This window comes from Xiphophorus couchianus, chromosome 16 (genome assembly GCF_001444195.1).
Source record: "Xiphophorus couchianus chromosome 16, X_couchianus-1.0, whole genome shotgun sequence".
Lineage (NCBI taxonomy): Eukaryota > Metazoa > Chordata > Actinopteri > Cyprinodontiformes > Poeciliidae > Xiphophorus > Xiphophorus couchianus.
Window position 1 is genome coordinate 9,907,787 of NC_040243.1, and position 20,175 is coordinate 9,927,961.

At 37.6% G+C, this 20,175-nt stretch overlaps 2 protein-coding genes across 7 annotated transcripts in view; one reads left to right on the forward strand and one right to left on the reverse strand.

Moving 5' to 3' along the window:
* Nucleotides 1-6,085, forward strand: part of adgrl1a (adhesion G protein-coupled receptor L1a) — a 112,377-nt gene extending 106,292 nt beyond the window's left edge. For both annotated transcript variants that reach the window (XM_028043157.1, XM_028043158.1), the window contains 2 exons: nucleotides 887-904; nucleotides 1,008-6,085. In XM_028043157.1, coding sequence (XP_027898958.1) covers nucleotides 887-904; nucleotides 1,008-1,915 — 926 coding nt within the window. In that variant the 3' untranslated portion in view covers nucleotides 1,916-6,085. The remainder of the gene's footprint in view (nucleotides 1-886; nucleotides 905-1,007) is intronic.
* Nucleotides 6,086-13,848: 7,763 nt separating this feature from the next.
* On the reverse strand, nucleotides 13,849-19,246 carry LOC114159538 (uncharacterized). 5 transcript variants are annotated; one of them, XM_028041499.1, is made up of 14 exons: nucleotides 18,903-19,226; nucleotides 18,636-18,745; nucleotides 18,139-18,267; nucleotides 18,014-18,068; nucleotides 17,840-17,911; nucleotides 17,686-17,758; nucleotides 16,940-16,966; nucleotides 16,676-16,747; nucleotides 16,536-16,598; nucleotides 16,172-16,228; nucleotides 16,019-16,075; nucleotides 15,630-15,698; nucleotides 15,245-15,344; nucleotides 13,849-15,149 (listed from the first exon to the last, which is right to left on the reverse strand). In XM_028041499.1, the coding sequence occupies exons 1-14, from the start codon at nucleotides 18,976-18,978 to the stop codon at nucleotides 15,105-15,107; spliced, it is 1,005 nt and encodes a 334-aa protein (XP_027897300.1). In that variant the 5' UTR covers nucleotides 18,979-19,226; the 3' UTR covers nucleotides 13,849-15,104. The 5 variants fall into 5 exon arrangements, with proteins under 5 accessions (XP_027897300.1, XP_027897298.1, XP_027897299.1 ...); XM_028041497.1 differs by having other exon boundaries at nucleotides 16,019-16,081; nucleotides 18,903-19,217; XM_028041498.1 differs by having other exon boundaries at nucleotides 16,019-16,081; nucleotides 17,840-17,908; nucleotides 18,903-19,214.
* Nucleotides 19,247-20,175: the final 929 nt, after the last annotated feature.

The following is a 20,175-nucleotide window of genomic DNA, read 5'->3' on the forward strand; positions in this document are numbered from 1 at the left end:
CCACTTACTGTTTGCCCTGTTGTTACTTAGGAACTACAGGGCAAACTGGACAGATTGGAAATGCACAACATACTTTTCTGGTATGAAAAAATTCACGGCACAGTCGCTACAGTTCCAGGCTAACCCTGAACTTCACCTCCCCATTTAATCTAACTTAAATAAAGGCCTTGAATGTGTGTGTGAAACTGTTGGTTAGAGTTAGCAAGAAGCATTTTGTTATAGTGTGTTACAATGCTTTTCCTGCCTGTCTTCTCTCCAGTCTGTCAGCTCTAGCATTGCATGCTTCTCCTGTAGAAATTGAGGAGGTTTGGGAGCCAAAGATAATTTCTTATGTGCTGAAGAACTTAGTCACTTAAAAAAGTTGGAAATGGTTGTTTTGTTATTGTTTTATTCAAGGCTCTTTTCAGCACAAAGCAAGTGGTGGGTGTCTAAAGTCTAAATATGCAGAAGACTGTTCAAACACAGCCCTAAGCAAAGTCAGGAAAAGTCGTTGAGCTTAATGTTTTATTCTTTGAAGTAAACACTGAAAATTAGGGATCTGCCTTCTTTTAAGCTTGAAATGTGCTAGAATAGGTAACAGTAAACCATGAAAATTTAAGCATCGTGGTTATGAGGCATGTTTACAGAGGGATATAGGCAAATTTAATACCTTGTGTGTGTCTTCTCCAACTTATCCTAACAGAAATATGTGAAAGCGACACAGAAGGTGTTGTTATATTTGTTCAAAGTTGGGAATATTCAGACAAAGATGTAAACAGACTGTAGTGCATTCATGCCATCAGTTGTTTCACTTCTCTTAGATTTAAAATGGCTCTTTTTGTTTTATCCAAGAGATTCTCACTCATTTTGTCTGTTCGCTCCACATGCTTTTCTTTGGGATGTGTAGGAACTTTCCGTGACCCAAGTAAGTATAATTAATATTTCCCTGATTTTGTTTTTTTAAGTATTTATCTGAAATGTCACCATAAAAAAATAATGCTAAATCTGTTTGCCTGTTTTGGATGCAGAGAGTACACTTTCTAAGCCCCGTGACCCTTGTGGAATGGAGACCCTTCCGCTAAATGGTAACTTCAACAACAGCTACTCCATGCGAAGTGGGCCAGCGGGTGGAGGTGGCGGCAGCTGTGACTTTCTTAATGGCGGAGACACTCCTCCACCCATTTTCAACCCTCGTAGTTCAGAAACCCTGGGAGGCGGAGGCACCCGGCGAAACCTCTCTGATGCCGCAGCCTTTGAGAAAATGATCATCTCTGAGCTTGTCCATAACAACCTGCGAGGCGGTGTAGGCGGAGGACCTGCAGGAGGTGGAACTGACGCAGGGGACAGAACATATGCCAGTCTAGTTAGGGGACATCCTCACTGCGGAGTGGGTCGGGGAACAACTGCAGGCGGACAAGAGCCTTCCATCAGCATGGATGAGGACGATGAGTTTCTGAGTGACGGACGGCAAAGAACACCTCAGGATGTAGAGCTGCTTTATAAAGCTCTGGAAGAACCCCTGCTGTTGCAGCGCGCCCAGTCGGTCCTCTACCAGAGCGATCCAGAGGAGTCAGAGAGCTACACTGCTGACCTTACAGAGAGCCTCGGCAACAGTGGTCAGAGTGGTGGTGAGCAGGGAGACAATCGAGCGCCAGACTCACCTGCCCACGACTCCCTGTACACCAGCATTACCAACCTGCAGGACTCTCCCTACCCCGACAGCAGTCCTGAGCCGCTGGAGGTCGTGCCGCGTTCAGCTCAGCCACCTGAAGAGCTGTACTACAGCTCTGGGAGGCCTGCTCTCGGTTCTCGTGGGGCCCCCATGCAGACCTTCTATCAGGCCCCACCTCAAAGACCCAGCGGGGAGGGACTCCAGGCTCAGGAGCCCGCCCACACTGAGGGAGACGGACAGATGCAACTGGTCACCAGCCTGTGACTGGAGTCTCAAGGAGGCTGTTGGAAACTGTCGTAACGGCCAAAGCCTCCTTTGAGCGGTCTCTTTCTCATGTGTCTCCACTCTCTGCTTATTTGGTTGCCTTTATTTCTCTTGACTTTTATTTAACTTACATATGAGAAAACTGACTGAGCTTCTGGGGGAGTCAAAGCTGACTCTGCTGATGCAGCCTTTATCGTCAACTCTCCCCCATCGTCTGGATATGAGTGATGGGTGTTTTTCATCAGAGCTTTTGATACCTCTGTGCGACCCCAGTTTTTGGTACCCTAAGGCCAAGTCCAGCACTCTGAATGTACCAATCCACTCCCCCCTTTACCTTTGGATATTTCAGAACTTTCAAACTTTGTTAAAAGAAATTTATGTGTTCAGACCTGCCTCAGTAGATGAGGATATTGTTTTATATTTTGTCTCATTTCCTTTTCTTACCATCTTTAGATCTTTTGTTTAAGTCATCATTTGATAGGGGTAGTTAGCTGTGCAGACAGGGAATATTGTACACTATTATTACCTAAAATGTCTCACAGAAAGCTCTTCATCGTTGCCAAAAATATCTTTTATTGAGCCAGAACAGAAACTAGAATATTTACAAGGCAAATACACACACACACACGCACACACACACACACACTTGTTCTCTTTCTCTCTCTCTCTGTCACACACACACTCACGCATCCTGAAGTGCTTGTTTCTGAACATCAAAAAAAAAAAAAAAAGCAAAGACAATACTCCATTTAAGTAAAAGGGAGCAAAAGCTTTTGTTCCAAGCAGCCAGTGGGAGCTGATTCAGTGTAGTTGCCTTCATTTAGTCTCGCTGTGAATCACAAGTGTACAGAAGTGGAGTACAGGTGGAGACAGAGACTGAGGAGGTGCTGTATCACCCATCCAGAGCTGGAGAGCCTACACCCATAAGACTGGGCGACGCTCTCCGCTGTTCTCTGTGTTCGTTTGCTTTAGGCCTTTGAAACGTTAAATGACTGCCTTGTTGTTGTTTAAAGAGAGTATTCAGTTTCTAAATCCCGGGGCTGCAAGTGCACATTGCTGCCCCACTTCCCTTGTACTTTGCTGTTAGAGCCTAGAGTGAAACGGACTATCTGTGTGTTCTTGTGGCAAACAGGACTGCAGACGTCACAGACACACTGAGCGACAGTTGGTATAACCATGTACATAGAAAACCACACATGAATACTTTATTCCTATTATGTAAATACAAACACCAGATGATCAAAAGCAACAAAAATAATAAATACTATGAAAATTACTTCTTGTACTACAACAAATTGTTGAAGGAAAAGAATAAAATGCTTTGTGACCTGGATGAAACACTCTATCTATCTCTCTCCCCCGGACCGTAATCTCTCACTCTTTCCTTTTTTCTTTTTTTTTTTTCCATGAAATTCCTTATCTATTCAATGGAGAGAGAAAATCAGACAAAAAAGCGAGAGTGATTAGGATGTGATGAAGATTTTTATTTTTTATTTTTCATATCTAAAAGGGAAACAAATCAAACAAAAAATGTACTGGCACAATTTTTTTATGTGATTAAAATCCATCACATGTTAATTTTTAACCTTCGACATTTTATAGGCTGAATTTCCAAAAGCAGTGGGGAGATAGTGCTGTGGGGCAAGCGAGATAGATGTTGTCAGATGTCATTCTGTGCCTCACCAGCACATTGAAGCGTTGTGTGGTGACCAACTGCATCCATTAAGTGATTCAGTTTGGCTCTTGTATTATTTGGAAAATTTAACCAGATGAAATACTTTTAACATGGGTTTTAGCATGTAAAATAATGACATTTGTTTTGCTGTCAGAGAATATTGCATTTTGCTGTTTCTTAAAGATAGTTTCAACATTACTCCAGAGCCTTATGTGACAACTCATTATTTTCCAGTGAGCATGTGTGTGTGTGCATGTAAGTGTGAATGTGCTGTGTCAGATTTTTTTTTTTTTTTCTAAGTGTGAGACTGTATCGTGCACACAACTTCAACAGGCTTTTCTTATCCGTGACAAGAATTGAATGCAAATCACACAAGGCGAGATACTCATCTGTGAAAGTTGCCATTACTCCTCCTCCTCAGACGGATATTGTTCTTACAGTTGTGGTCATGAGTGAGGAGGAGGACGGGAAGAGTCAGAGTGCCTAGAGAGACAGGAGGTACCGCTAGAAGATGAAAATGACAAACCAGATTGACTGATTGGGAGGAATATTTCTAATATGCCACCTGATGTGAAGCAAAATTAGCCATCAAATGATAAATGCTTCAAAGGGTTCCTGTCAATCGTTAAAACCCATTTGACCTTTTAAAAATGTCTGCCTTCTTTTATGTTTTTTTTTTCCAGAAGTGTATGTTTTGGATTTTCTGTTTCTACTGACTTAATCGCTATGTTCTTTTTTTAAACTATATCCTTTTAAACCTGCAGCAAGTTAAAAAAAAGAGCATGTGGTGCGATGACACAATTTGAAGAGAAGACAGACGCGTCTACCACAGTGTGACATTTGGCTGGGACCTTAGTGTCCCACTTCTAAAGAGAACCCAAAGGACAGCTTTTAGCTGCAGCTCCTGGGGCTGAAAGAGAGAGAGGGTTAAAGACAGATAAAGACAAGGGATTACAAGGATTTGCTACTATTTCTTCAGGTTATTCTAATTACTCACCTAAGTACCATTGTACTGGCTGTGGAGGAAAATGAAGCTAAAAAAGGAGCCACTGGTATCATCACTTGAGCTGTAGGGGGAATGTCTGCGGTACTCTTTTGATTAAACATGACCTGGATATGCAACTGAACTTGTGAACTCTCAGTGATTACAGGTTTTAAAAATTAGATCTGCTCTTGTGGTCTGGTTTGCCATGGTGATGGACTGCTGAAGTGGAGATCCTGTGGCACAGCAATGAAGACCACTGAATGTATTTTTTGAATGCAGGACTGGAGCAAGAACAAGTTATTCCACAGCTGTAGTAGTAATTGGAAACAAATGATTGCCATCATTACCTTAATCCCTCTTTTTCTCATTATAACCATCTTTCATTTGCTGTATTTGATGCTGATCTCAGCAGAGAAACACTGCACTGATGACCCCCAACTATCCCCTCAAAGGAAAATAGGAATTTGTATCACCTTGGGTCTGCTTACGTTAATTCTTGTGGCGCCGCTTCTTTTCCTGTTAAACTCATCTGCATTTTAATATCTATCTCGATAGACTGCATTAGAACAGCACCTCTTTGTGAGTGTTAATTTGTTTTGTTGAAAGCTTTGTTTATCCCAGATTAATATTTCAATAAACAGAGAAGGGCGTTGCTCCGGTAAATGATAGTGATTATGCTGCAGAAGGTATGCAGCCCACGCTGTTGGACAGTGTCTGGTAGTGTCTCACGCAATGGGAGTTTCACTGCCGTTCATAAGCCTCCAAACCTCTGATTACAATAATAACTCTGTGGGAGCTAATTTACCACAGAGAATTCACCGTTCTCCATCCTCTTGTTTTTGGTCTTTGTTTGCAGATGTCTAATGCGTTTCCCATTCAATGCTAATGTCAAAGTTAACATGTGCGCTTTAATAGTTAGAACTGTAGGATCCCAGGCTGTTGACACAGAGATTTCCAAGTGCTGCAGCTAAGCAGAGACAGCCGTGGGATTGATTTGTCTTTAATTAGATTGGGATTTCACCAGACTGTACTGTGTGCACACATAGCTGACCCTTATCCACACAGACATTACCGTCTGCGTGGCCTAAGCAAAGACAAACCAGGAACAACATCAGAATGCTGTCAAAATGACCTAAAGTGTAAAGGCCAGGTGCCCTGATGAGTGGGGTGGTATTTAGAAACTGAGAACTAAATCCCGTCAGGTATTGAGCCAAGTGGTTGTGACCCTTATGAAGATCAGATATTAAAAGACATACAGTATGTCAACATTTAATAAAAAAAATTATGGCTTGTATCTTATTGCAGTTAGATTTATTTTAATTTCTGTCATCAAGAAATGTGTTCTCAAAAGAGGGAAAGAGAATACCAGACAGCTGAGAATATGCTTTAAAATATCCTGAGAATAACTGGAGGTCTAATAAACACCCTACCCATGAAATTAAAAGCACTCTCTAACAAACCCACCCTACCTGTAATTTGCCACTTGTGGTAATAGTCATCTAAAAAAAAACAACAACAAGCAAATCAATCAAATGAGAATGGAAAAAAAAATATTTAGTAAAAAGTACTGCTGTATCATACAGACAAAATATGAAATTGTGTGCAGGTTCTGATACACAGAATAATAAAATTATTTTTTTTAAATTTGCAAATAATATTACAAAATAAGACATTTGAGCTGAATAAATATTAATTTCCAAATCTGAATTTTCCACAGCGTAAAACCTTTAAAGTCAATACCTACAGTTGGTGTTAGAACAGTGCAAAGTACTTTGAGTGACAATGTCCACTGTTTACTGTATATTCACTTGACCTCCTAATGACTCAACAGTTTCAGCAGATAGAAAAATTTTATTAGAATAATGTAGTTTGCTTACAAACCAGAGGTCTTACCAGACGCAAAAGTATCGTCTGGTGCATTTTTGGTTAAAATGTGTTTGCTTGTCCTTCAGTGAAGTAGCTCAGGCTGGGTAGAGTAGTCAGAAACTTTAGTCAAGTAAGAGTAGTGTTACTTCAAAATATTACTAAATGTAACTAAATGCAACCAGGTACCACCCACCTTTGGTTTGCATTTAGTTTTTTCACAATAATATGTTGTTTTGGCCATAATAAAAATCACCCAGCTGCTTTGAAAAAACAATGGAAAGATTAACAGTTACCAATTTATATTTCACATTCTCAAGATTTAACTGGCTCTAAAATATATTTTCTCTTTTGTTTTTGGATTAAAATAAACAAGCTGACATGCCTGATATCCAGATAATTCACCACAACAAATTGTTACTAAGAAAATGAGCTAGATGATGTTTGGTCACTTACACGACTTCTTAGAAATATTTGAAAACAAATCCACTGCCACATGATAAAATTAATTACAGAAGAGTTTGTGTATGTTTCCCTTTGTTTTTCAAAAACAAATATAAACTGGTGATTTTCTCATTGATTTCTGGCTACATTAAATGTCAACAGAAATGTTAACATTGTTACCAACAATAGGTTTGAGACAGAGTTTAATCTTTGCTGTATAGAGTGGCACAAACACAGCTGGTGGCTTTTGAGTTGTTTTATGAGCTCAGTTTATCACGTAAAGGTCAAAACTAGATCAAACATGTCTTTTACAGATTTATAAATAACATATTTCATCCACTAAACTACTTTTATAAACTGAAGTGGGAAGAGTAATGGGTCTGGGTTTTATAGTGTAATGTTTACAAAACTAGAGCAGCAGCATATTAGATATATAGATGTCATTTCCTTAAATTTTGCTGCCAACGAAACAGAATGTCATGAAATAGTTTAAAGAATAGGTCTGAAAGCTTTTTTTGAGTCTGTTACATTGATTATTTTTAAAACATTTTTTTCCAGTTTAACCTTCAACGCTTTCTGTTCTCACTGGAATATTTTTCCTTTTTGTGAAGCCACTGATTACTCACTTTGTTAGAGTACCTTTCCTTCTGAAATCACAGTTTTGGTGTTAAGATATTTCATGCCTGCCAAACTGTGTTTCCTTTAGCTTCTCTGTTGTTTTTTAAAAGAACGTGAACACTAATGTTTGTGTTAAGAAAAGTTGCTATTTAATAATCAGTTTTACAATCTAAAATTGGTTCTTTGTTAAGTGATCAGAAATGACTGGAAATTCAAATCTGCCTCGAGGCTCAAGCTGCACTTGAGTCACAAAGACTTGAGGCTTAACTTGTGGTGTGAAGACTTGATTGGAACTGGAGGCCTGAGTCTCATGAAAAGATTCATGCAATCAGAGGCTCACAGTCAGCCATTAAGTGTGTAACATTTGATTTAATGACTATTATTCTCCCTTCTGTGTTAGTGCATGATTTACAGATGACTGCTTGTCAATATTGCACCCAGAAAGTATGGTGATGGTTTGTTGCCACTGAGTTTATCTGTTTTTACCGTTGAGCAGCATTTACAGTAAGTAGGACACAGTGAATAAGCTCTGACACAGATGTGCCTTTTCTCTTGTTTAAGGACTTGCTTGATTTATTCAGCAGGTATCATGAGCTATTAAATAGTTACAAACATTTTACGTTCATGATGATGACAATGATATGTCTCCCAGACAGAATTATAATCCTCCAGATCGTTTCTAAGCAAAATATGAATAATTTCTTGAGGGTCGCTAACTTTTCAGTCAGGTCTTCTTGTTCCTGTGCTTCATACTTTTATTCCTGCACCCACCAATGTGTCCTGATAATGATATTTACGTTCTCCTCGTTTTGTTCTGTTTTCACCACATACATAGTAATCTCAGTTGCTGCTGTGCTTAATTTTGGGACCTCACTAAACTCCCTCCTTTTGCAGACGTTCAGCATGTTCTTTCAGCGTTTACTATTAGCAGATGCATTTCTAAAATTATTTTGCTCCTTTTGTCTGTTTTTTGGAAAAGCCAAACACATTCAAGAGGTACATTAGTTTAATATAAGGATTTGAGATTAATCATTTAAATTTATGATCAACAGAAACTCTTGCCATGTGATTTAGGAATGTTAATTTTACCCGTTTGATTTGAGACCTGACTTGGATTTACAGCAAAAGATTTGAAAGCTTGACTTGGGAGAACATCTCTGTTGTACACACAACAGTTTTGATCATCTGCATTAAGAAGACATTTTTTTATTTTTGAATAATTCAAAGAGCTTCATTAGGAGGCTCTGTGAACAAACAATCATCCCTCTGAAAATGTTCAGATGCAACAGTGGACTGATTATTTATATGCAGTGCTGTGAAAAAGTATTTCCCCTTATGTCTTTCTTTTGTTTGCCTTTTGTAAAGGTTGCATGTCTCAGATCACTAAACAAATTTTAAAAGCAGACTAAGAAAACCTGGGTAAATACAAAAAGTACTATTGAAATGAAACTGTAATTACCAATGAGAAAAAAAAAGGCCTTTGACACCATCTTGGTTCTGTGTTAAAAAATAATTGTGTCCCTTGTGAAATCATGAATTACTTGTGATCAACTAGATTGTGGTTAGCTACACCTCAGTTGATTATTGTCTCAACTGTAATATCAAGAATTCACCTAACTGGAACCTGACAACCTGGATTAGGAAAAGTATAAACAGAAACACATTGCCCCATTTCTAAAATTAATTCAAAGGCACTTCAGAATATTGCTGAACAGAATTACACCAAGAGCACAATATAGACTATTTCAGAATAACAAAGAAGAATCCAGAACAACATCTAAAGCACTGCAGATCTAAGGGTGTTCAAGACCTAACAATAAGAAAGAGACGGGGCAAAATTTACATTCATGGGAGATTTTCAAGACTGAAACCACTGCTGACCAAAAATAACATAAAGCACTCTCATATATTTCCCCTCCAAAAGGATTGCTATGAGGCCCAATAACTTTAGTATAACATTACATGGAGTAAAGAGACATGGAGTATTTTGGAAGGTGCCCTGTTTAAATTGATTGATAATGAACAGTATTTCAGAAAGAGAGCATCATAGCAACTCCTAAACTTGTTGGTGGTTGTGTGATGGTCTGAATCCTGGATGACATGCTGTAATTGATGGAAACTTGAATTCTGCCAGAAAATCCTGAAGCAAGACCATCCAGTCAGCAGCTTGTCACTATAAACTCACAAACACTTTGGGTTATGCAGCAGAACTATGATCCGAAGCTCACCTGCTGACCCAAGTCCGCCTCTAAATGTCTCCAGAATGAAACAAAGATTTTGGAGTCTAGACAAACATATTTACATTCAGAAAGTATTCAGTCAAGCTGAATTGCAAGTGGGCCATGTTTTCCCCACAGTAATTCCTAAAAGCGTTGCTAGTTAACACAAACGTTTACACCAAGGTTGGCACAACCATTATCAGATTTAACAAAAAATTGCTGCCAAAGGATTGTTTCCCTTATTTTCTTTATTTTTTTTTCCTTTCAGCTTTTTGTATGTACTCAGAGTATCTTTATGCAATATTTAAATGTATGTTAAATTTAGATATGACTGAAAAAAAAAAATTCTCAACATTGTGTAACTTAGAAATAACAGTGAAACCCCTGCTTCATGAACACTGTAAAAATCTGGGTCAGAAAATAGCTGACTAAAAAGGTTTAAACAGGATTTTCACTTGTCAGTGATAATTATTCCTGTCATCAGACATAATTATCAGTTTTTTTACACTTTGATTTCAGAATCTGTTAATTGGGAATGGATGTCACCAGAGTTGAAGGCATGAGTTCATGCTTGTATTATATCTGGATCTTTATTAAATATGCAGGTAATGCTTAAATGCATAGAATAAGTTTAGTTTGTTCTCATGATGACAGAAGGTATGAGCACTAGGGTGCAGTGGGATTCTATAGATAGCAATGTTTCTAGGGCATTGTGTCTTCTGTGTGTGGGAAATTTGTGTGAATATGTACAATCATGTTAAAAAGTAAGTAAATCTTCTTTAAATCTAAGGTTTTGCATACTAAGAAATACAATTTTTTTTTTAAATAATCTGGTCTGGTTCAGTTTATAACATTAGGTAAACCATATCCTCAGTTGCACAACACATAACATATTCAATTCCACAGCAGGATGTGAGAAATAACCACACTCTTTCAGTTTTCCATAAATGGGTAAGTAGCAGCCAGGTCATGCTAATCAAAAGCACTTAATTAAGTGATCATTAGAGGGCATAAGTGCCTCCATGAAAGCAATTTTGGTGGTTTGCTTTTCTAAATGACAACACAAAGTCAAAGAGGGAACATGCCACCATTGGTCTCGGAGAAAAACAAATGCTGCATCTCGTCAATATGAGGAAGATTATGAGGTAATTTCCTTCCAATCTGCGATTGTTATCCTTTCATCAGCAACATTATTAATTAATTGGGAACATTCAAGATAGCTGAAATACCTAATACCCATGGACATCACAGCAAGTTCATCCTATATTTAAACTTCTAAGCTAAATCTCTAGCAGCTTCTGTTTGAAGGTCAACTGTTACAGATCGTTACAGTGCAAATAAAGAATAGTGGAAATTGGTGAAAAGGGAAAGGCTTTTCATTTGGGACAGAAAACAGTAGCACAGCTTGTATTTCCAAAGTTGCATTTAAACAAACTATACGAATTCTAGGAAATTGTCCAGAGGACAGAAAAAACAAACATTTCACCAAACACAAAACATCATACCATTGCACTTGTCGTTCCATGTTGGCTATAATCAAACAGTCTGAATCCCTAAAGTCTCTGCAAAAGTAAGTGCTCTAGTCAAATTTGAGGCCATCTGCCCAGCAGCTGAGACTTAGCTGAAATTGGGTCATGCAACAGGACAGTTATTCCAAACACAGCCACAGATCTCCCACAGAATGGCTTGGAAAGAAAACAAACAAGGTGTTGCAAATGACCCACTCAAAGTCCAGACTTTAATTAATATTCTGGAATTAGACCTTTAGAGCGTGGTGCGAACTGATTTTCAGCGGCATTGAAGTGCACCAAGCTAGAATCGCTCCGCAGCCAGCATGTGAGGGGCTGATCAGGTCATAATGATGATGATTTCTTCACAGTTATTCTTGACATTCTGCAGCTCTGTGTTAGCATTTTTTGTTAAATAAATGGAGTGTCAAGTGCTTACCTAGTTTTAAACTTAATGTGGATCTATATTTAAGATCCTTTTTAATATTTCCTTTTTAACATGATTTTGAATATATTTCTGAATCTGATTGCATACTACTGACCATTTCTTCCTCACAGTCTTTCCTTTGAAAGCAGTCTGGGCCAAAGGGACAGTTTTCTGAGAGGGTTTCTATTATTGCAGGTCAGAGCGACCTTGCTTCAGAACACGATAATAAAAAATATATAATAATATTCACTCGTGATGCTTGAGGGATGTTTTTGGAGGTGGTCTAAAGGTGTAAAATATTTTGTGCTAATGTGAATGTAGTCGCGAGCTGATGCACCCTAATTGCTTGTGTGCTTGTTATGTGCCAGAGTGATAAAAAGGTAATAATCACCCAAAGTCATAATTAATTCTCTGCAATTCTGTATTAAAATTAACTTTAATATCCCTGTCTCACAATGCGAACTGGATTTGAAAAGTTATCTTTACACCCAGAGGTTATGTTTAATTCATTGGCCTTTTCAGCCGGCCCAAACTGCATTGTGCTGTTCGCTGGAATACCGTGGGTTACGGCGTACTGAAGCCAAGCAGCTCATTTCCTTCCTGAGTCAGCACGCCTATGAGCCACACAGCATGCATAGGCAGATTTGACCAGGTGGTAGGGATGAGGATTATACTCAAACAATGATCTGTGTGCAAAGCACTCACTGGAAAGTGATCATAGACACGTAAAGAGAAGCACATTGGGGAAAATGTCAGGCAGCTTTTGGCTCCTGAAGGGAAGGTTGAGCAGAGCTTTGCTTAACAAAAATAACCCTGAGTGAAAGCTATCGTGGCGCTTTCAGAGCATCTCATATATGTTTGTATAGGTACACACAGACCTGTGGGGATAATTACTCTGCTGTGTTCGGCTTTCTAAAGCATCAGTCAAGGTTAATTAATCATAATGTGTGGTGTGATCCCTCATGTAATCTTTTAATAACTGCACTGTGAGTGCAGATTACTGATTTCTCATTGCAACACCATTTGTGTGCCATTTGCCAAGGTAGTACACAGCAGCACTCTCCGGGGTAAGAATAAAAAATTATGATCAGCTAGATCAGTTAGGAATGGCTCATTAAATCATATGTATTGCAGCTTTCCTTCGCCCATATCTTCACTCTTTGATTGGAGTTCAGCTCTCACTGCATTTTATTTCTTAGCTGGACGATCAATAGCTAATTCACTGAAGTCTAAAAATTAGCTGCAACCAAACATATGTAAAAAAAAACAACCCACATGCAATCAAACATTTTACCATACTATATAGTAAAGATGAACTGTATGTTTTGCACCTATCCATGCATCAGGCCAGCCTTGTTCATGTCCTTTCCCTGACACTCCCTCAGAGACTAGGCTTGGAGGCATTGACCATTCAATCACCCTCTTTTCACCAGTGCAACTGTAGCACCTTCTTGCAAAAAAAAAAAAAAAAAAATTCGACATGAGCATCAAAGCCTGCAACCCCTGCCATGCTCACTTCCTGGCATTCAAACTATCTCAAAGTAAAAAAGGGGCTTTTTCAAGGTCACTGCACATTTAGGGAAGCTTAAAATAGAGTCAGACGTTGACAAACCGGGGCTCACAGCGACTGTCAGCAGATCCCAGGAGATAGAGAGGAGATGTATTAAGTTCAGCATGAGCCCTCATGTGTTTGTGTATGAATGTAATTACTACCATACATCAAGCCACAGGAGCAACCAGCCTGTGACATACAGCATTTAACACTTGAATTACCAAGTGATGTCTGGCACACCTCCAGCCCCTTTATCGGTTAGGCCTGAGCACTTTACAGTATAAGAATACAGAGACCAACCCAAACACAATCCCTGATTGCACAGAGGGATCACACAATAGCCAATCAACTGCACTGTGATGGGGATTTAATTTATTTTATTTTATTTTTTTTCCTTCAACAAAAGCATGTTGTTACTTTCCCAGTGAGTGATGATAGAAATCCGAAATCAGTTTGAGATTCTTCTGCAATCCGGAATAAAAACACAATTTCATTTGCATAACTCAATCAAAGCTATAAAAGGCGAATCAGTGTTGACCATGTTCCTCAGTGCTTCACGGCGCATGACTCTTTACTGCCACCTGGTGGTAAAAACTGCAGTGTAACAAAACGGTGAATAATGGAGATAAACAAGCAGTGAGATCCATTAGAAAACAAATTTATTTAAGATTTGAAAGGCAAGAGATTACAGCAATAAAAGTGATAATGGATGCAATAAAACTAATTGAGATAGAACGATACAGTCACAAACAAAAAAATGCCTCACAACTTAATTAATCTAAAATATATAAATGCTGGATTTTTAGCATAATAAATGTAAATTAATATTTATCAGAAAAAAAATGACAACATAGGCAAATTTGTAAGGATTATTGTGTATAATTAATTTGTAGCTGTGATACAGAATACATACTTACTGTACATACATAATTATTAACCTGGCAGATTTATGTGTAAAATAATTTTATTATGTTCATTTAATCAAAAGGTTTCTGACAGTAAAAGAGGCGGACATCCCCTATAACAATATAAAAGGAAGATCAATTTTAAAATATTAATTCATGTGTTTTTATTTTTATTTTTAAACAGCCGGTAAAAGTGATTTGCAATTGTAAAAACCGTTACAGTAACAAAGCCATTCTTATGAATTTTTTGCATAACCAGATTTTTGGCTTTTTTCTGCTGGTATTTTTACAATTTGTGTTTTGGTGAGGAGCACCAAGTCTTTAAGATTGGGGGCCTCCCTGCCATCACCCTAATCTTTACCTATTGGATTTATGTCAGGAATCTGGGTCTAAAATATTATTCCTTTCATTGAGAATAAATGTGACTATTCAAATCTGCCAGGAGTATAAGATATTGAGTTTAACTGAAATACAATACCAAAATATTTATCTTTAAAATATCTTTAGTTTAGCTATACATATTCATAATATGTTTTATATAGTGACATACATTTTTCTCTAGCCCTCATATGTGACATATTCCTGACATGTATGTAGTTCACCCACTCCTTTGGTTAAGTTCAACAGTCAAGATTTTCTTGCATGAAAATCATATTGATAATTGCCATGACAACCAGGGTAAGATACCTGATACGGTTGTTGAGATAGTTACAATTTCCAAATCGTAAGAATATAAAGAAACAAGAAACATTTAAATGTTTAAATTTGTTTCCAAGACAAATTTGACACACATCTTTTGATTATTAAAGATTTTTTTTCAAAGACAAAAGGTGTGTGTGAAATTTATAAAATAACTTAAGCCTAAAGGTTATGTCAGGAAATATCTCACATAGTGACAGGGATATTATTATTATTATTATTATTATTATTAATATTATTATTATTATTTATATGTATTATACATATATAGTATATCATATTTATCTATAATAATTAATTTGTTGGTTTCTCAGAGTATGTTGACTCCACGTCAGCATCCTGCAAAAAATAAATAAATAAAACATTTAGGTAGAAAACAACAAAGCAGGAACATTTTTACATTAAAACATTAATATAACGATTTCTTGACTTACTGGTGTTGCAGAGCATCTGGTGACTGGTTCCAGGTTGGAGCTAAGCTCGTTCACCAACGTCACAGCAACATAAGACCTGTTGAAATCTCCTTTGGCAGTTCTGGAGACAAACACAAAATGCAACTGAGATTTGAGATGCAAAATAAAAGCGACATGCGGTATTCAGAATTTTTCTAAGCAGAGATAAGAAGTTCAAAAGTTTAAACTAGTCTGTGTGATACTGGCAGGGTGGAAAGAAGCACTTAAATTTCCCTCTTGGAATCTTGAAGAGCAGCAGGGCCAAATCAGGAAAACATGTGTGGCAGACTAAAAACTGGCACATGTCTTAGGTTTCTCTTTGGTCACACATTTGAAGGTGCAACAACACGGCGAGTGGGAGCCTCACCGCTGATCTGGCAGCAGTGGTTGTTCTTCAGTGTGATGATGAGCAGCAGCCCCTCCACCATTCAGCTCCCTGATCACAGTGAGGTAGTCGCCAATTATCATTTATCAGGCAGAAACAGAAACACAACAAGGTGTGAGAACAACAGGTCATTTTGTTTGACCACATCAAAATGTTTCAGATTTGTTCATCATGGTCGGCTATTTTATCTCGTTTTGCTTTTCATTCTGTTTCACACTGTTATTTTTTCCTCTCACATGCAGCTAAACTTATTCCTTTGTAGCTTACTTGCGTTTCTCTGTCACATTCTGAGCCAAAGTGAAATAATAGTTGGATATATTTACATTTTACAGATTTTATAGATGCTAACTATCTGTTCACTTAAAACATACCTCGTATTTCCTCGTCCTTTAGTTCCATTTATTCCGCCTGGCTCCTCATTCATCTTCCTAAAGCTGACACACACAATAGTTATTTTCAGGTCAGGCTGTCAAGCTATAAATAAAGGAATCAATAATAAACACATTATGGTATTTAAAGCGCACCCGTTCATTGGATTGTGATCAGACGGAGTGGTGGTGTTGGGAGATCCCTTGTTTCCACTATAATGCAGATATTAAACATAATTTAGTAATGCATAAACAGCTTGCTCAGAAGCTGTGCAGGTAAAGTGACACATCAGTTTAAACAAAATTGCAAACGTGACAAATTTTAATAATCCCTTTGGAGTTAAGTGAACGTTTTCAGGAAACGGGTATCTGAGGAGCTTTGGCATCACCTAAAGAATCAATAGCTTTTAGCAGATTAAAGTCCAGACTCCATGATGTTTATGAGCTTACAGACACATTCTGTCAATCCTGACAAACAAGGTAAGAAAAAGGGGGTCAACTGCAAAGGCATCAGTCTAACCTCATAACACTTTGAAGTGCGTCTCGGTCATTTTCACCACATCCACGTGGATCTTCTCCATTCCTGTAATGTCCAGAATGAACAAGTTAGTTCCTACCTTCACTGATCTCCTCTGAAATTAGTTTCCAATGTCAGCTTACCTGACGTCAGCATTGTTTTGTCCCTCTAAATCTCCTGTTTGAACTATTGGGAATCCACTTCCTTCTTGGTTTCTTAAGAGGAAGTTGAAAAGCATTAATGGCTAAAATAAGTAAACCGAACTAGTAAAGTATAACTTTTGTAAGGGATGTAACTCAATTTAAAGATAGAAATTCTCTTTCTTAAGTAACTACAGCAATTACTGATTGTAGTATATTTCTTAAATTTAGACAAAAGTGGTGAAACATGCTAAGAATATGGCCTACCTTTGGAGACAGTTGAATATCACACCTCTGAAAAAGATCACAACATTTTGTTGATTCCTTAAGAAAATCCACTAATCAATTATTAGCCCTGGGTTATAAATATATGAATGAGTGGATTCAGTTAGGGCCCATCTCCTCAATTTTTAAAATTTGACATTTGGTTTTTATGATCTACAGGTTGCAATGAAAAAAAGTCCAACTCCTGCGCCTACTTGTATTTATTCTAAATGTATTTTATGCAGTGAGATCAACACAGCAGCCGTTTGGAAGTAATTTTCCCTTGACATACAGTACAGATGGCAGCGGCGGTGATTCAAGATGGCAGTTCTCAAGGAGAATTCTAATAGAAGTGAGAATGAATTAATGCCCATAAGAAAAAAAAGGAAGCAGCAGAGAGTTTTTTCCTCACTGTGCTAAGATGTGAAACCTGAGCATGGGCATGAAAATAAAACTTAGATTTGAAACGCTTTGATATGTTTTGTAATGTTTTGCCTGTTTAGTTAAAAAAAAAAAGACCTGACTTCATTATTTGAGCTGAAACTGAAATGTAAATTTCCAACACAATTTGTAATTTATGGCCTTCAGGAAGCTACTACAAGTGTTACATTTCTAATGCTAGGACAATGGCTTTACAAAAATAAAGATCTTCTTTTGTAAAGACAATGGCTTTACAAAAATAAAGATCTTCTTTTGTAAAACAAACAAAAAAAAACGTATTCAATTTACTGATTTAGAAATTGACTCACCTCTTATGGTTTTTCCAGCAGTAGTAAGACATTAGTCCAAAGATAACAAGTAGGATCACCAGAACTGCAATCCCTGTAGGTGACAGAAAAAGGGGAAAAATGTTGAACAGATCGAAAGAAGAAACACAAAGTCAGATATTTTGCTTTCACTCACATCCAAGGTTTCTTTCATCCTGGATTGGTGGCCCAGGACTCACACTTGGATTGCCTGGTGGAAAATTCTCTGCTTGAAATTAAGAAGTCATATGTTTATAATTACATCGCTAAATATAGTGTAATATTTTTTTATTGAACTTTGTTGTAATAAGAAGTATTTTCTGGAACTCACCAGGGATGGATTTGAAATTCACGCACTTTTCTCCGGCTAGTTTTTCGAGGTTTTCCTGTAGAAAAATAAACTTGATTAGGATACTTAGTCCCCATTCTCAAAGACTATGATTAAAATGAACTTACAGTAGTAAGTGTGCATGTAATGTTAAGATCCTGGCAGTCTTCTGTGATCACTGAATGGTTATCCATTTTCACTACTGGTGGCAAAAAGTTAAACAACTGTTTGCGTAGATCAGCAGAACCGAAATTCATCTGCGAAAGAAAAAAAGAAACTTTCAAGTAAGACAGTAAATTTATTCATATAGCACCTATTATAGATGTTAAAATTACAAACTGCTTCACAATGATTCAAACATAAAAAGTAAGTGTCCGGAACCTCAGTGCCACATTTTAACCCCTTAACTATCATCCTCAAAAATATTACATGTAAGTCAATAGGCCTATGAGGTCATCATAACAACTTAAGGGGTACACTGTATCCCATAATATACAAGGAGCCTGATCGGGTATAGTTTTCACTTCCTCTTTCAAGACGTGATAAAGATTACAATATCTCTGAAAAAAGTAATATTTAAATCAGAACATGGACTAAAATGGAGCTGAAATAAACATAGCCGCACCTTATTGTTTCGTTCAAGAGCAATCTCACTTCCTTCTGGGCATTCATGTTCATATCTAAATCCCTCAGCAACACGGATTTCAGTGCAGGTTATGTTTTTTGATTTGCATTCTGTAAGAAACCAAATAAATGGTTGAGAAAAAGTCAGAATAAAAACAGGAAGTAATCTCATGACGCAGTAGGAATTATTACATTATCAAACAACAAACAAATCAAAATCAGGTTATTTCTGAAGTAATGTCATAATTTCTGAAGTTCCAACTCTTACCTGATGCCGCATATATCTGTAGGATCCGTACGAACAAGATTAGGACAGAAATCTTGCCAAATATTCTGAAGGCCATGTTTACTTCACTCAAACTGTTTGAGGAAGTGATCTTAAAGAAAAAAACTCTTCCTCGTTGGTTTTCTAACCTGAAGGGTTTTACTGCCACCTTTGGAAATTATATTAACTTGGCCATTCTTGGTCAGCTATGACAGCACAGTTTTACACAGATAGCAGATCACCAAGAAGATGAATCCCAGAAAGCACTGAAAACTTATACTGGTATGTGTATAGTGTACGCCGCTGATGTTTTGATAGCAGAGTGGAATGGACGGTTTGCTTTCTAATTCTCTTGCTGTTTTACACACCAGACACAAGAGGAGGCCCTTGTCATGTGGGTCAGAAACATAGAAACAAGGTCAAAGATGTAAACCCTGTGGCTGCTTACATACGCTGTTTAGCAGAACGGATTGTATATGCTTGTGGCATGTTTTATCAGATAGTAGGACAAATCTAAATCAGTAATGATTAAATTGATGCTGTATTTGTATTTCTACACCCTTCAGGGAAACGTGTATAGTCAGTAGATATTTCTTCTCCAGTGTTGTTTCTTTTTTTCCAGAAACCCACCCACAAGTGCATGTGCTCACAGCAAAGATAGAGCAGAAGTTTCTATGGTCCGGTACGCATCACTTAGATTGCATCTTTTCTGGTCCACTGAGAAAAGACAGAAGACAATCTGTGTAACTCAGTTTGGGGTTTTTTTCTGTCTCCTTGACAACATGGGCTTCTTCCACTTGGTTCCTTCAGCATTCTCTTTTACCTTCTTCTGACTCTTAAATAATAATATCAAGGTCATATCAGAAGCAGGCTTCCAAATGCTAATGCCAAGTGTCCGTGTTGCATGAACATAAATAATTCAAGTGATGAAGGTCAAAGAAATTTATTCTCCTTTCTTGATGATTTTATTGTCATTCAACGAGACAAGGTATGAAAAAGATGACCACATTAGAACAGTTGTGCATGTAAGGGGAAACCATTTTGGGTCAATGTAATTTGATTAAAGGGTTAGGGTTAGATGCATGGTAAACTTGGTAAAGACTGTAAAATATTTGAGCCTGAGGTAGAAGGTTATTTTCCAACAGCTTTAACGTATACAAAGAAATCAAATGGAACAATTTAATTCAAAGCATGTTCAGATGTAAAAGTGGCCCAGTCAAAACCTAAATCTAATTTAGAATCGCTAGCAACACTTGAACATTAATATCATTGATTC